We start from the raw sequence: 12,125 nt of genomic DNA, 5'->3' as shown, positions 1-12,125 counted from the left end.
AGGCTCCCCCAAAAGGGATTAAAACATAATCCCCTCTCTGTTATCGCTGTAGTGGATTAACTCTGTTCTCTCTGCGGCTGGTTTGCTCCCTGAAGGCTACAACAAAAAGACTCAGCGCTCCTTAAACATGCTATGGAATTGGAAGTTGTAATTGGAGATTTCCAAAGGACAGGGGTAAAAATGACACACTATTAAGGCTGAATATTTCATGAGTGCCTTTCTTAAAGAAGGACCAGTTCGAAGCCCTTTTATAACCGCCCCCCCCCCCCGCCCCCAGAAAAAAAATTCCAATTCAGTAGAACGCGTTTGGAGTAAAATCAAAAGGAAATGCAGTCGCCTTTCAGAAAGGCAGAGAAACAGGTAGCGGAAATGTGTTCCCCGTTAAAAGTTCACAGAATTGTGTACTTAAAATTCATAATACCGTATATTTCGGTCAATCAGTTTCTGTGGTTTTAATAACGGGTATCATGATTTTTACCTTTTTTCCAATTTGTTTGGATGTGTTAAACTGTTTTTTAAGAGAACGAAGCAGTTCGCCATTTTTAATGTTTTTGACCATTCATCGTCTCCAAACACCAGACTATTCTATGAAACCAGAGATCAGTAGCTTTCCGTGTTTAGAATGAGGACTTTGCTGAGGGTTCATCAAGGCCCAAGGATGCGTAGGAAGACACTGTGTCCGATGTGAATCAGGTCACCTTTCTCATCTGGCCCCAGTCAAGAGTAAACCTCCCAGATTTCTACCGAAGAGAAGTACGAAGAGTGGCCGCCAAACGAGCGACACGGCGGCTTAAGGGTTAAGGGAGCGGTTCGAACCGGCCGGAGCGCGGGGGGCTTCTGAGGAGCGCGCGCGCAGACCCTCCAATAAACACAAAGGAGGGCCTGGGGAATAGAAACCCAAATCCACTTGTAATCGTACAAGAGATTCGGGCATAATTACTTGAGCAACCTAGATTAAGATTGATGAGCCTTTAAAGTGGCGCTTCAGATCGACCGCCTCGCCCTTTGGAAAGAAAAACCTTATGGAGCCAAGGCGGACCCCCGACTCCGCTCGGCCCCAGCGGAAGCTGCCCGCCCGAGACCCGCGCCGGGAGTCGGCGCGCCTCGGGGCCGGGCAGGCTCCCCGGCTGCGGGCTCGAAGGGGCTGGGAAGCAGCAGAGTGAAAGCAGGGGCTCCTCGTGAGCCCGCCCCGGGCGGGCGGTCCCGACCGGGATGCAGGCTGACACCCAGTTTGCCCCACAGCCACCCCCCCGCCCTTTAAGCGCGACAGCCGGCCGATTCCTCCCTGGTCCTCCTGTAGCAGAAATGCCCGGCTTTGTGCAGGACGGTCGGGAACTCGGCGTGTACCGCTCCCTGGAGTCGTGGGCTCCGCCGCGGTCCCCGCGCTCGGACAGGGAGCAGGCCCGGCCTGCTCGCCGCTGTTCCGGCGGTGCGAACGGGTCTCCACGCGAGGAGCCGCCGCTCGCGAGGGGCCCGGGCCTGAGCGGCCGCAGGGGACCTACCTTTTCATTCCTTTCCCCTACTGTTACTGTGACTCCTCTAAGTGTGTACTGGAGAGGGCGGGTTGGGGGTGAGGGGTTGCGGGGATATAAGGGAATATAATGAGCCCTGGCTACAGAATAACGAAAAATACATTTTTTTTTTCTAAGTGTATATTTTAAGTACAGACTTGAGGGGAGCGAAGAATGTCCCCGCTCTACGGGGAATCTTAAAGGGGCAGTTAAGTAACCCCCTCCCTCTTTGAATTAATATTCTAATACGTGACATTTTTAATTTTAGATTTTAACTCAGATGGAAGGAATTGGAAGTAAGCACCTTGTAGGCACACTTTCTAAAAATCTCTTTACTGAAGCTTAGTTTCTCTAGTCCCCAAAGTTGAGAAAGGGCACTTTGCAGATGCTCTTCTGAGAATCGTTTTGTTCAGTCGTCTTACAATTTCATAATGTTTGGCTTATTCAAGGTGAGAAAAAAATCACTGCTACAATTTTCCTGCTTTTCTGCATAAACAATGTATTTAACGTCCGCGTTTTGCGAGTATATCAATGTGCTCTGCGCGTGGGGATACCTTCCTGCAAGATGCAAACCCGTTAGTGCAGTGGGATTTACATAATAGACCCTGTACCTCTTCACATCCTCCCGCCCATCCTGGGGGGCCGCTGCTGCCCAGTGGACGGGATTTACACGTTGGCTGGTCTTTGGGGACTGTGCTGACTGCCCAGAGGGTCTCTTCCGAACGGAAAGCCTGTGCGTGCTCAATGGAGAATCAGGGCCTTAGAGAGTCATTCTGCACCTTTAAGTTGGTTAATGTCAGCGCCCCACTAATTATGTAGGATTTCTAGGCAGAGGTTGCAAACTTGCTTGCTGAGGGTCACTTATTCGATTTTGTGACCTCTTGGGTTTTTGTAGAATTACTTATCTCCAGTCTGGTTATTATAAGGTAATGTGTAACAACTAAGCAGACCTATCTCACATGAAAGGAGCTTGCCGCATAATATAGACACTTTTTTTCAGTGCATGTTTAAAAACCTGAGGTGCCCTTCCGGGAGGGAGCAGACAAGGGGCAAAGAGGCACAGCCTGACTCCTCTGGTGCCTTCTTCTTTCAGGTCCAGTGGTTCTCAGCACTCCTGCCCAGCTCATCGCTCCTGTGGTAGTGGCCAAGGGAACTCTCTCCATCACCACGACCGAAATCTACTTCGAGGTAGATGAGGATGATCCTGCCTTCAAGAAGATCGACACAAAAGTGAGTTAAAATGATTCCGTGTGCTGTACTGGTGGCTTTGTGGCAGGCAGGAAGTGGTTTTCAGTTTTGCTTGGTTTTAAATGACAGTGGGGGAGGGGAGCACATTCCCATCCTCCTCATAGAAAATGAAATGAATGAAATAACACTTGCTCTATTTTATGGGATTGGAGAATATAGTAACCATCTTAAATCCTGTTATTACATTTTAACAGTCTCTGTGTGCTAGTGCCTTTGTGTGCATTTGGGCAAATTTGGTAGTGAAGCCAGTTGCTCCCAAGTCCCTGGGGTACAGCATCTCAGATTCTCTGGGAAGACTGGGAAAGGGCTCATGGAATTTCTTACTAAGGTCACTTTTAATTTCCAAAAGTATACATTGAAGTATGAATCACTGTTTGTTAAAAGATTGTAAGAAAACTGTGGAGGGGCATTTAGATATAAATTCATCTCCATTATTACATCCAGTTTTCATCTCCTGAAATAAGAATGAGTTTTATATGTGAATTTAAGAAGAGAAATTGATTCTCTGAGAAGCGTTGCTTTAAAATCTGTATACATAGTATGTATTGTGCTCAGATGTTTAAAGATGAGGTCTTCTGTGGTTGTAGTGCTGGACAACATATATTTGGATGATTTGAAATACATAAGTATTTGTTTATTATATTTTATTTTGTAAAACTTAAAACCTGAGTATTCAGCAGCTCTATACCTCTGAAGTTTCTTCTGAAATCAATTTCATTGTTGTTTTAACTTTTATGTTACTCTGCCATTTGTAAACTTTTTTTTCCTGAGGCTATCAATTCAAGAACATAAGCCATGCTAGATAAACAAGCATCATTTTACAAAAATCTGCCTTTAAAGTATTTTTCAGAGGCAATTGTTCTCAAATAGCAAAAAACAAATGCTCCCAAAGATCCAAAACTTTATTATTTGTGTTTAATTTATATATAGAAGTAAAACATTATAAAATGCTATTTGTGGAATAGCAATTAAAAGTCTCAAATTTACCTCCACCTGAATTAACTAACCAAGGCCCATAGGTGATTAGCCCCTCCCAGACTTGTTGACTCTTAAAATACTCTGGACAATAATCACAGGACTTCTTTTATTTCTAGCTCCAAAACAATATAATTTTGAAAATGAGTTTGAATGTAGTGCATTTGATTTTAAATCATTTAAAGTTTGTCTTTATGCTTTTATCATTGGCTTACTCTATGAAGTAAATGGTAATTTTGGATTTCTGATTAATTTATCCTGCCAGTGGAACCCTTACTGCATAAAATAAGGTTTGACATATATTAGGTCAGAAATTACCTTCATTTTATTAGCAAAGTTTTCATATACAAATTTCAAAAGTTTTATTAGGACTTTGTTAAGTTCATTTTTCTCAGAGTTTGTCTGATTTTTAACTCAGCAACCATGACTGTCATGACATATTTCATCCTTATAGTGTCAAAAATTCTACATAAATAATTAACTCAAAAGAGCACGCTTTCAAAGGTAGATTTAAATTATTTCTGTTGTCAAATGCAATAGTCTTATAAGTAAGTCAGAAGCTAACACTAGATCATTATATTGTGTAACTATACAAAAAGAGCTTTTTGCCAGTTTTAAGGTTTTATTTTTAATTATTTCATTAGCATATTTCTCAAAATGTTTAAAATATTCAAGTGGTTCAGTTTTCAAATTGAAGCATTACATCTTTTGACAGGAAAACAATTTAAAGTGAGACACAAGTTTTATTTTACTTCATTTATTAGCTTCTAATTAAATAAAAACAACAGAAATTAAAATCTAAATCACAAAAGTAATTATCCAGTGTATTTCAAGTGCATTTTTCAAATATATAATTCAGATATTCAAGCGTTATTATATAAGCAGAATTCAAATTTCTTTGAATATATTTAAATAACATTTCAAGTATATTTATGGAATGTTAGAAATAGAACAAGCAATATATTTGAAACAAAATGTAAACTTTTTAAAGTTCAGACACTTTTAAAGACAGATAAAAGTACCAGGAGGAAATCTACCTTTAAATTATATCTTTGTTAGTGGAAAATGTCTGGAAGTATCCAAAATGCCAATTTGACTTTTGTTCACCAAATCACAAAACACCAACATCCACACTTTCAAAGACAATGTGAGATCACAATATTTGTTACAAATCAAAATATACATTACACTTTCCTTCAGATGGCATATCCAAATCATGTTTACTCACAGCCAAGATTGCTATAATCCTCTGATAGGCAGCGTTCACTGCGGTCTTGCATTACAGCCAGGCTGTTTTCCGGGTGTTCCTGTGTACTTTTCAAGGGCGATAGGAAATCCTTTGTAAAGAAGTCTTCTAATACTTCTGGGTTTGGGGTGTTCTCTATCTGCTCTCCCTACCTTTTCTCCCCTTGGAGGGGTGGGTGAGATGATGCCTTAAGCGGTTGCCTTAGCACTCCTTTTGAAGGAAGAGATTGTTTGCACTGCCGAGTGGAATATTAGATAGGAATCGAACAGGAAGTTTATACTGCATGAGAACTTTTAAGAATGAATAGTATAATCACATTTCGGCTCTCGATTAAAATTGTCCTCTAAAGTTTCTCCAAACTTTTCGGGTTGGTCAGGATCTCCCTCGCCAGTCGCCACGTTTGTTTGGCAGCGTTCTCTAGAGCCGAGTGAGGTTTGCCTTGAAACAGATCTAAGTTCGGTAGGAAGTAGTGAGGACACCGCCGGCACTGCAGGCAGGAGATGAGTTGCAGCAAAATCCCGTTCAGCCTATCGCCCAGGCAGGACTCGTCCCAGTCCGACTCCCGGGGATGCTTCTCGCACTCGTAGGAAACCAGAGTCTTCATGTGGTAGTTGTTGAGGGGCTGGCCCGGCAGTTCCAGGTGACGATCCCGCAAGGTTTTGAGGATGGAGAGGCATTTCTTCCTGCAGCCCCCCATCTGCAGTCTGTTCTCCGCTTCCGCGAACTGCAGCACCCAGGCGTCGCTCTCGGCCGAGCTCTGCTTGCCGGCCAGGGAGTGGCACTCCTTGGACAAGAGATTGAACCCTTCCGCTTTGACCTCCGCCACCCGGTTGGGTCCTGGCCAGGGGATGTGGGGAAGTGGCCAGTGGGCAGCACTCCTGGGCCAGATCCCGGTGCACTTAAAAGCCGGGGTAATTTGCACCACGTACCTGTCTCGGATCCTCAGTTTCACTTCGCTGGTGTCCGCCACCATCTTTACCACATCCCTGTAGCTACACTTGTCTACCGCCTGAGCCACCAGCGTCTGAAACCTGGACCGGATTTTGCGCGCCGAGAGGTAGCCGGAGGCAGTAATGAATTCTACCCAGAGGGACATGCTCCTCTTGCGGCCGTCGCTCAACTTGAGCACGGCGCAGCCGGGCAGCGAGCCGTCGTCCACAAAGTTGAACACCCCCATCTGGTTAAGGTAAAGCACCACTTCGAATTCGGTGGGGGAGATGACCTCGAGGCCCTCGTAGCGATTGTCCATCTCGTTGAGAGAGCTGATGAACCGGGGCTCCTGCACCTCCACCTCCTTCAGGACGTCGGAAACTACTTTGCAGACTTCCCGGATAGTTTTGGCAATGGCAGCTTTCCTGGCTTGGCATTTTTCGTTGTAGTATTTATTCAGATGGTAAACCAGCTTGGCCTGGGCCGCTATCATGTTGGGGCAGAGATCCGGGTTGTACACCGGAGTCTCGCAGTAAGCTGTGGGATCCAACGCGGCTGCTAGAGCTGGAGCCAACTTCGGTGGAGAAACGGGCCGCGGCGCTCGGAACTGTACCAGAAGCGTCTCTCCGAAGTGCGGCGGCGGCCGGGGAATCCCTCGCGCTGTTCTCCCCTGCCTTTTATCTTTGAGCCCAGCCGGTCTTAAAGTGAAAGGTTGTTCTCCCCCCACCCCTTCTCTCTCTCTCTCTCCGTCTCTCTTCCTCTTTTAAAGAATCCTTCCTTGTGTGAAAGAAACGCGTGCAGAGATCATGCAGAGATCACCTCAGTTATAAAAACAAAAGTTGCGGCGAGACCCAGCAAAGCTCTTCCAGTAGTCAAAATAATCAACCCTTTCCGTATTTATTTACGCTTGCCCGTGATCATGGTGTGTGCCGGGCTGTGAATCGGATGGAGGAAAAGTGTGCTGAGTGTGCGTCGGGGGTGAGTGTGCGTCTGTGTATATGTCAGAAGAAGCTGCTGTTGGTTTGTCTTAAGAGCCCAGATGCACTCGTGTGGAAATTATAAAGGCAGGGCCAGGCAGGCTGGCGGCCAATCGCCACTGGGCTCGTCACGACAGCCTCCGTCAGCTCCAGCCCGGCTAATTAATCCCCCCTCTTGGATATAGGCACACAAACTAAAGGTAGGAGGCTGCTGCTGGGCAGAAAACCACCCAGGCCACCTAGACAGTTTTGGAAATCAGGAGGAATCTCTCAGCTTTGGTATTAATTGAAGCATATTGACGTTTTGAAAAGACTTGGCAAAGTGGTTCTCTTCTGTGCTGAAAAACCCTGCTTGTCTTTTTAACCGACGAAATGCAAATACAGGTGTACTAATGGTCATCCATCAATTGGTGAATTAGATGGGGTTTTCTAAAACAAAAGTCACTAACTTGCATTTAGAGTGAGATAATTAACGGCTGTTAATCCTGGAGGTCTTTTTGAATGCAGGTTGGGAGTTTTCTCTTCAGTGTATATGCAGGCTGATTTTGGATGGACTGATACCAGTGTAATTTTCTGGATGTTCCCATACTAGAATGATTTTTTAAAATGTTATGCAGTGTTTTACCTATGTTTTTCTCATTTGCAGTTGTTGAAAGGAATCTGAAAATGATTGCTGTTAGATGTTGTCTACTCCAGTTTAAGCTGGGATGTTTAAAAAATGTTTAGTACACCCCTCCCCCCATCTGCAGTCCTCTTTGTACTTTGGTAGACTTGCCCACCATTATAACCAAGACACTAACTTTTTGTATGCACTGGCAGACATATCTGTGAAATAAAACTCTCTCTGAGATTGAGAGATTATCTTAATGTGAGTTCATAATGAGCTGTGTTTGAATACATGACAGTTCAGGAGAGGTCATGGAGATGAGACCTAGGGGCAGATACCTATCCTGAAAATTTGCATGTTCGGGCTTTCTGTCTTATTTACAGATGTATTAATTTAGGGTATATGTTCTCTCCTAAGGATCTTTAGTGGTCATCTGACAGTAGACTTCTATTTTATAATATTGCATTGACTTAAGGGAAATGGTTAAGATTTTTAAAGAAAATTAATTTGCAGTCACCTGGGATTTTAAAATTTACACATTATTTTTTAAAAACTTTGAAAGAAATCAATATTTTTAAATTTGGGAATCTAAAAAAGGAGGGCAAAATGGATTTATGTAGAGCTTTTTTTTTCCCCCTGCTGGTACCAGCTGTGTGCTTGATGTACAGGAAGTGGAAGAAATACTACTTAGGGGTTCTGTAGTTGTTTTTAAACCTAGGCAGATTTTTAACACCCTACCTTGAATTTAGATGCTGTCTCTTTCAAATTAAGACTATTTCCAGCAAAATAGTATAATTCCTGGAACAGGTTTGTAGGCACTTTCTTTCAGAGCCACTTGTAACAAGATCTTGTTCAGGGCTCCCACTTTCTACTCAAGCGTTTGAATTTTTTTTCCCCCTTTCTTCTTTGCACAGGTACAGCATCATAATTTTTTGTTATCCAAGGGTGGTAGATTCCGATTTAGCTTGAAATAGTGTATTAGATTCGGGACCCAAGGCATCCACCTACTCTGTTCCCCACGAACCTTGCATCCCCTTAGGAGCAGGGATTGGGCGTAACCACCAGCCCCTCCCTACTTTGGCAGCGATGCGGGTGAACGCACTGCTACCTTTTGGCAGTTGGAAGAGAAGGAAGAGGAGGCAAGTCACCGCCGGGGAACTTGCGGCCACGACGACGAAGATGTGCCGGTGGTCCCTGGTGGAAGCCACCTCTGTCCCCACCCAGTGCAGGTCCCGCGTGCTCCCTGCCGGTCCCGCGGCCCTATGCTCCCTGACTATCCTTCTTTCCTCTATCTGCTCCATGCCTCATAGATTTTGTGTGTGCGCGCTAATGTGGTATGTGAAAACCTTACTAAGGGTCCTGGGTTTCTCCACGTCTGCTGCAGGCCAAGTGTTCTGCCCACGCGCCCCGCCGCCACCCGGGCGCACGTGTGGTCGCGGCCGAGCCCGCGCTTTCTGGTCCCGAGGCCCTTGCGCCCAGCGCGCTCTCCCTTGGGTTCAGGTCAGAGTGTCCCTTGTTTTCTTGGACCACCTGCAAATGCCCCAGTTGTCGAAGACGTCAGGCAGCCTGGGATGCGGAGGCCCCGAGGCCGTTCGGGGGACCGCTGCGGCGGCCGTCCGGGTGGGTCGGACTCGAAGGACTCGAGGCGCACCGGGCGGTAGCGCTGGAGCCAGGCGCGCAGGTGGCGCATCTTCGGGGCTCACTGTGCGGCTTAATTGGGTTAAAGCGGAGCTAAACGCCAAAGCACTTTGTGCAAACTAATTGGTGTAAGCAAGGCCTTTTCACTAACGATTTGCACTTTGAAGAAGAAAAATGGATGGTGAGAAAAGGACTAAGAAACTCGTTAGTCCTAGAGTGTTCCCGGGAAGTGAAGTCTTTGGGCTTCAAGGACGCTGGGACCGTGTTTTCTGAGCTGCTTCCTTCAGCACCCTTCACGCTGGGAGCTGACAGTGATTTACATAACATAGGATTCACCCACCCGCTCTCATCACCGCGGGTGAACTGGGCGTCCTAGAATAATACTCCCGCGCAAGTATTGCTTGTTGCTGCAACACCGTGATTTTCTGTTACACTGAACACGTGAAATGAATTGCCTTCTGTAGCTGATCCTTCCAGTGATCTCAGACACCTCTCATTGTTGAAGGGAAAATTAAACTATTCTGAGGAGTGTGCTTTCTATTCCCCCCCCTTTTTTTTTAATTGAAATGACCTATGGAGAGGAACTTAAAATATATAGTACGCTTCTGTGTAATTCTGCTGATTTTCAGCTGGGCTTTGGAGATGTATGATTTGTGAGAGCGACGTATTTAACAATTTTAAAGTAATTTTTATAAAATATCATTTGACCTATGGAATTGGTTATTTTCTGTGGTTGTGTAATGCACGGAAATAGCTTAAAATCAATTTTATTTACTTGTGAAAAGTTCATAAAACAGCTCTAATGACACCAGTCTTGTATAATTTTTTTTTTACTATAAACATAATCATAGTAGTTAGTATTAGAATGAAAGCTTGTGTGTGTCCAGTGCTTCAGGATATAAATGCTTAATTGTTTTCATTGATATGCCGTGCAGACATCTTTGACAAGAGCTAATAATAGAATGATAATTGAAGAAAACTGACCTAATTGAAGAAAAGAACCCAAGAATCTCAGGATTTAATGATTGTTTGAGATGCTCATATTTGAATGGTATTTGGGATTTTAAGGTCTAACCAACTTGACTTTTCCATTTCCATGCACCTAGTTCACTAGGTGGCTTTGATTTAGAATGTTCTATTATTTTTAAAAAATGGAGAAAATCACAAGCACACCATTATCAAAAATTGTAAGACTGTTAATGAATATAAAATAATTAAATATTGTGATCCTTACCACTTCCAAGCATTCAAAATAACAGTGGTGAAATAACTTTTTTCTGAAGTGGTATTTCCTAAGTAACTTATTCTCCCTTCTGTAAACCTACATAACTTATATGGGACACACAAAATAATGCGCAAAGAGACACCCCATTAGATTAAAGAAAAACTCTATTATGTTGAGAAATGTAGGAATGCAGGGTTTCTGTGTTTTTTTTATCCTAATTTAAATATGAATTACATGTTCATAAATTTAAGCAATTGTGACCTTTCATCTGGAAAAATGTATCTGTTAGAGGTTATGCACACACATGTTAAAGATACTGTTCTGTTTTTTCATTATCTGCTGGCTGCTATTCTACTCACAAGTATTCATGAATATAAAGTTCTATTTTTTTAATATGTGCTTATTACACTGGGGAGATAAAAAGAATATGAAGTTGAGTTTATTAAATTATTTATCCCTACTGCTGGAGTGGTTTTGAAAGCTCATTGTACACATCTGATGTCTTCCCCTGCCCCCACCACCCCACCCCGGAACCCACCTCCTCTTTTTTTAAAATGCACCTAGGCTATTTCATCTGTTTCATTCTGCCAGACACAATATATTTCTTTTTTTACACTGGAGAAATTAAAGAGAGATATTTGTGCGGGGTTTTCTTTATATGTCACATTAAATAAAAATAGAGTTTTTCTGGTGATGTAATTTGATGGTGCATCTATACCTTTCTTTGTATTGTGACTCCTTTTATAAGAATACTTGAAACAAAATAGCTTGAAAGCTTCAAAAGTTTCAGTGAGTTCTTAAAATAATTATTTCATGTTTTAATATCGTCTATGGCAAAGGAGAGCAGAGAATTGAGATCATTGTTGGCACAATTTAGACCCTATTTTTCTTTAACCAGAGTATCTTGATAATTGTGATTACATTTAAAAATTATTTTTTTAATTCTTCACTTGAATATTCTAGACTGTTGCCTCAGTTTTCTTCATCCCCCTAGTACATGATGATACAGTCACAATGGTAGCATGGAGTACTTTTTTTTTTTTTGCTACTTTGTTGCTTAGAAATTTTGTTATTGGTCTTAATAAATGTTGAAGGTAATTTTGAGATTAAAAATAGAAATTGGAAGTGTACTTTACCAGAATCATCACCACTGCTAGATTTGCAGATTTGAGTGATTCTGGATAACTGTGGCCAAACCTTTCTTTTGGTAGAAAAAATAAATTTAAGCCTTGGTTATTCAGATCATTGTCTCAGTTTCCTCACTTATTTTGAATGTAGACACAGAGATGCAGGATATTTTAAGTTGTATCTGTAAACTGACAAATTTAAGGGGCAGGGTTATCAACCAAAAGATTTTCTTATGGTTCACAATGAATTGTGATCTCTAACTGTTTGCAAACATTTAAGGGTAGTGAGGTTAATCAATCATTTATTGATGAGTATCATGGAGTATCCCAACATTCCAGTTCTGCACTGACCCTTTAGAAAGTCACCATTATCTTTATAAACTGTAAAATTTAAATTCATTTTGCTAGATTTCAACTTATGTTTTTAATTTGGATATTGTAAACATATTGTGACATAGGTGGACTCCTGTGATTCTTCTCCATATGAATATATGAAAATTAGGTATTCCTTAGACCATCACTAACATGGATCTATAGACATTTGTGCATATGACTGTATCCTTAGTACTCTTAGTACAGTACAGTTTTATTGCACTTTGAGAAAACAATGGAATCAGATGTGATTAGCGTCTGTTAATCTG

At 42.7% G+C, this 12,125-nt stretch overlaps 2 protein-coding genes across 2 annotated transcripts in view; one reads left to right on the top strand and one right to left on the bottom strand.

The window, feature by feature from the left end:
• NBEA (neurobeachin) overlaps nt 1-12,125 on the top strand; it is a 667,766-nt gene that overhangs the window by 445,229 nt on the left and 210,412 nt on the right. Inside the window, exon 41 of the mRNA XM_052650319.1 lies at nt 2,605-2,741. Coding sequence (XP_052506279.1) covers nt 2,605-2,741 — 137 coding nt within the window. The remainder of the gene's footprint in view (nt 1-2,604; nt 2,742-12,125) is intronic.
• Nucleotides 5,324-6,403, bottom strand: MAB21L1 (mab-21 like 1). Its single transcript, XM_052650320.1, has one exon. The coding sequence runs from the start codon at nt 6,401-6,403 to the stop codon at nt 5,324-5,326; it is 1,080 nt and encodes a 359-aa protein (XP_052506280.1).

Source organism: Budorcas taxicolor, chromosome 12, assembly GCF_023091745.1.
Source record: "Budorcas taxicolor isolate Tak-1 chromosome 12, Takin1.1, whole genome shotgun sequence".
Classification (NCBI taxonomy): Eukaryota; Metazoa; Chordata; class Mammalia; order Artiodactyla; family Bovidae; genus Budorcas; species Budorcas taxicolor.
The sequence above is the reverse complement of the archived record's forward strand: the minus strand, read 5'-3'. Positions and strand labels throughout refer to the sequence as shown.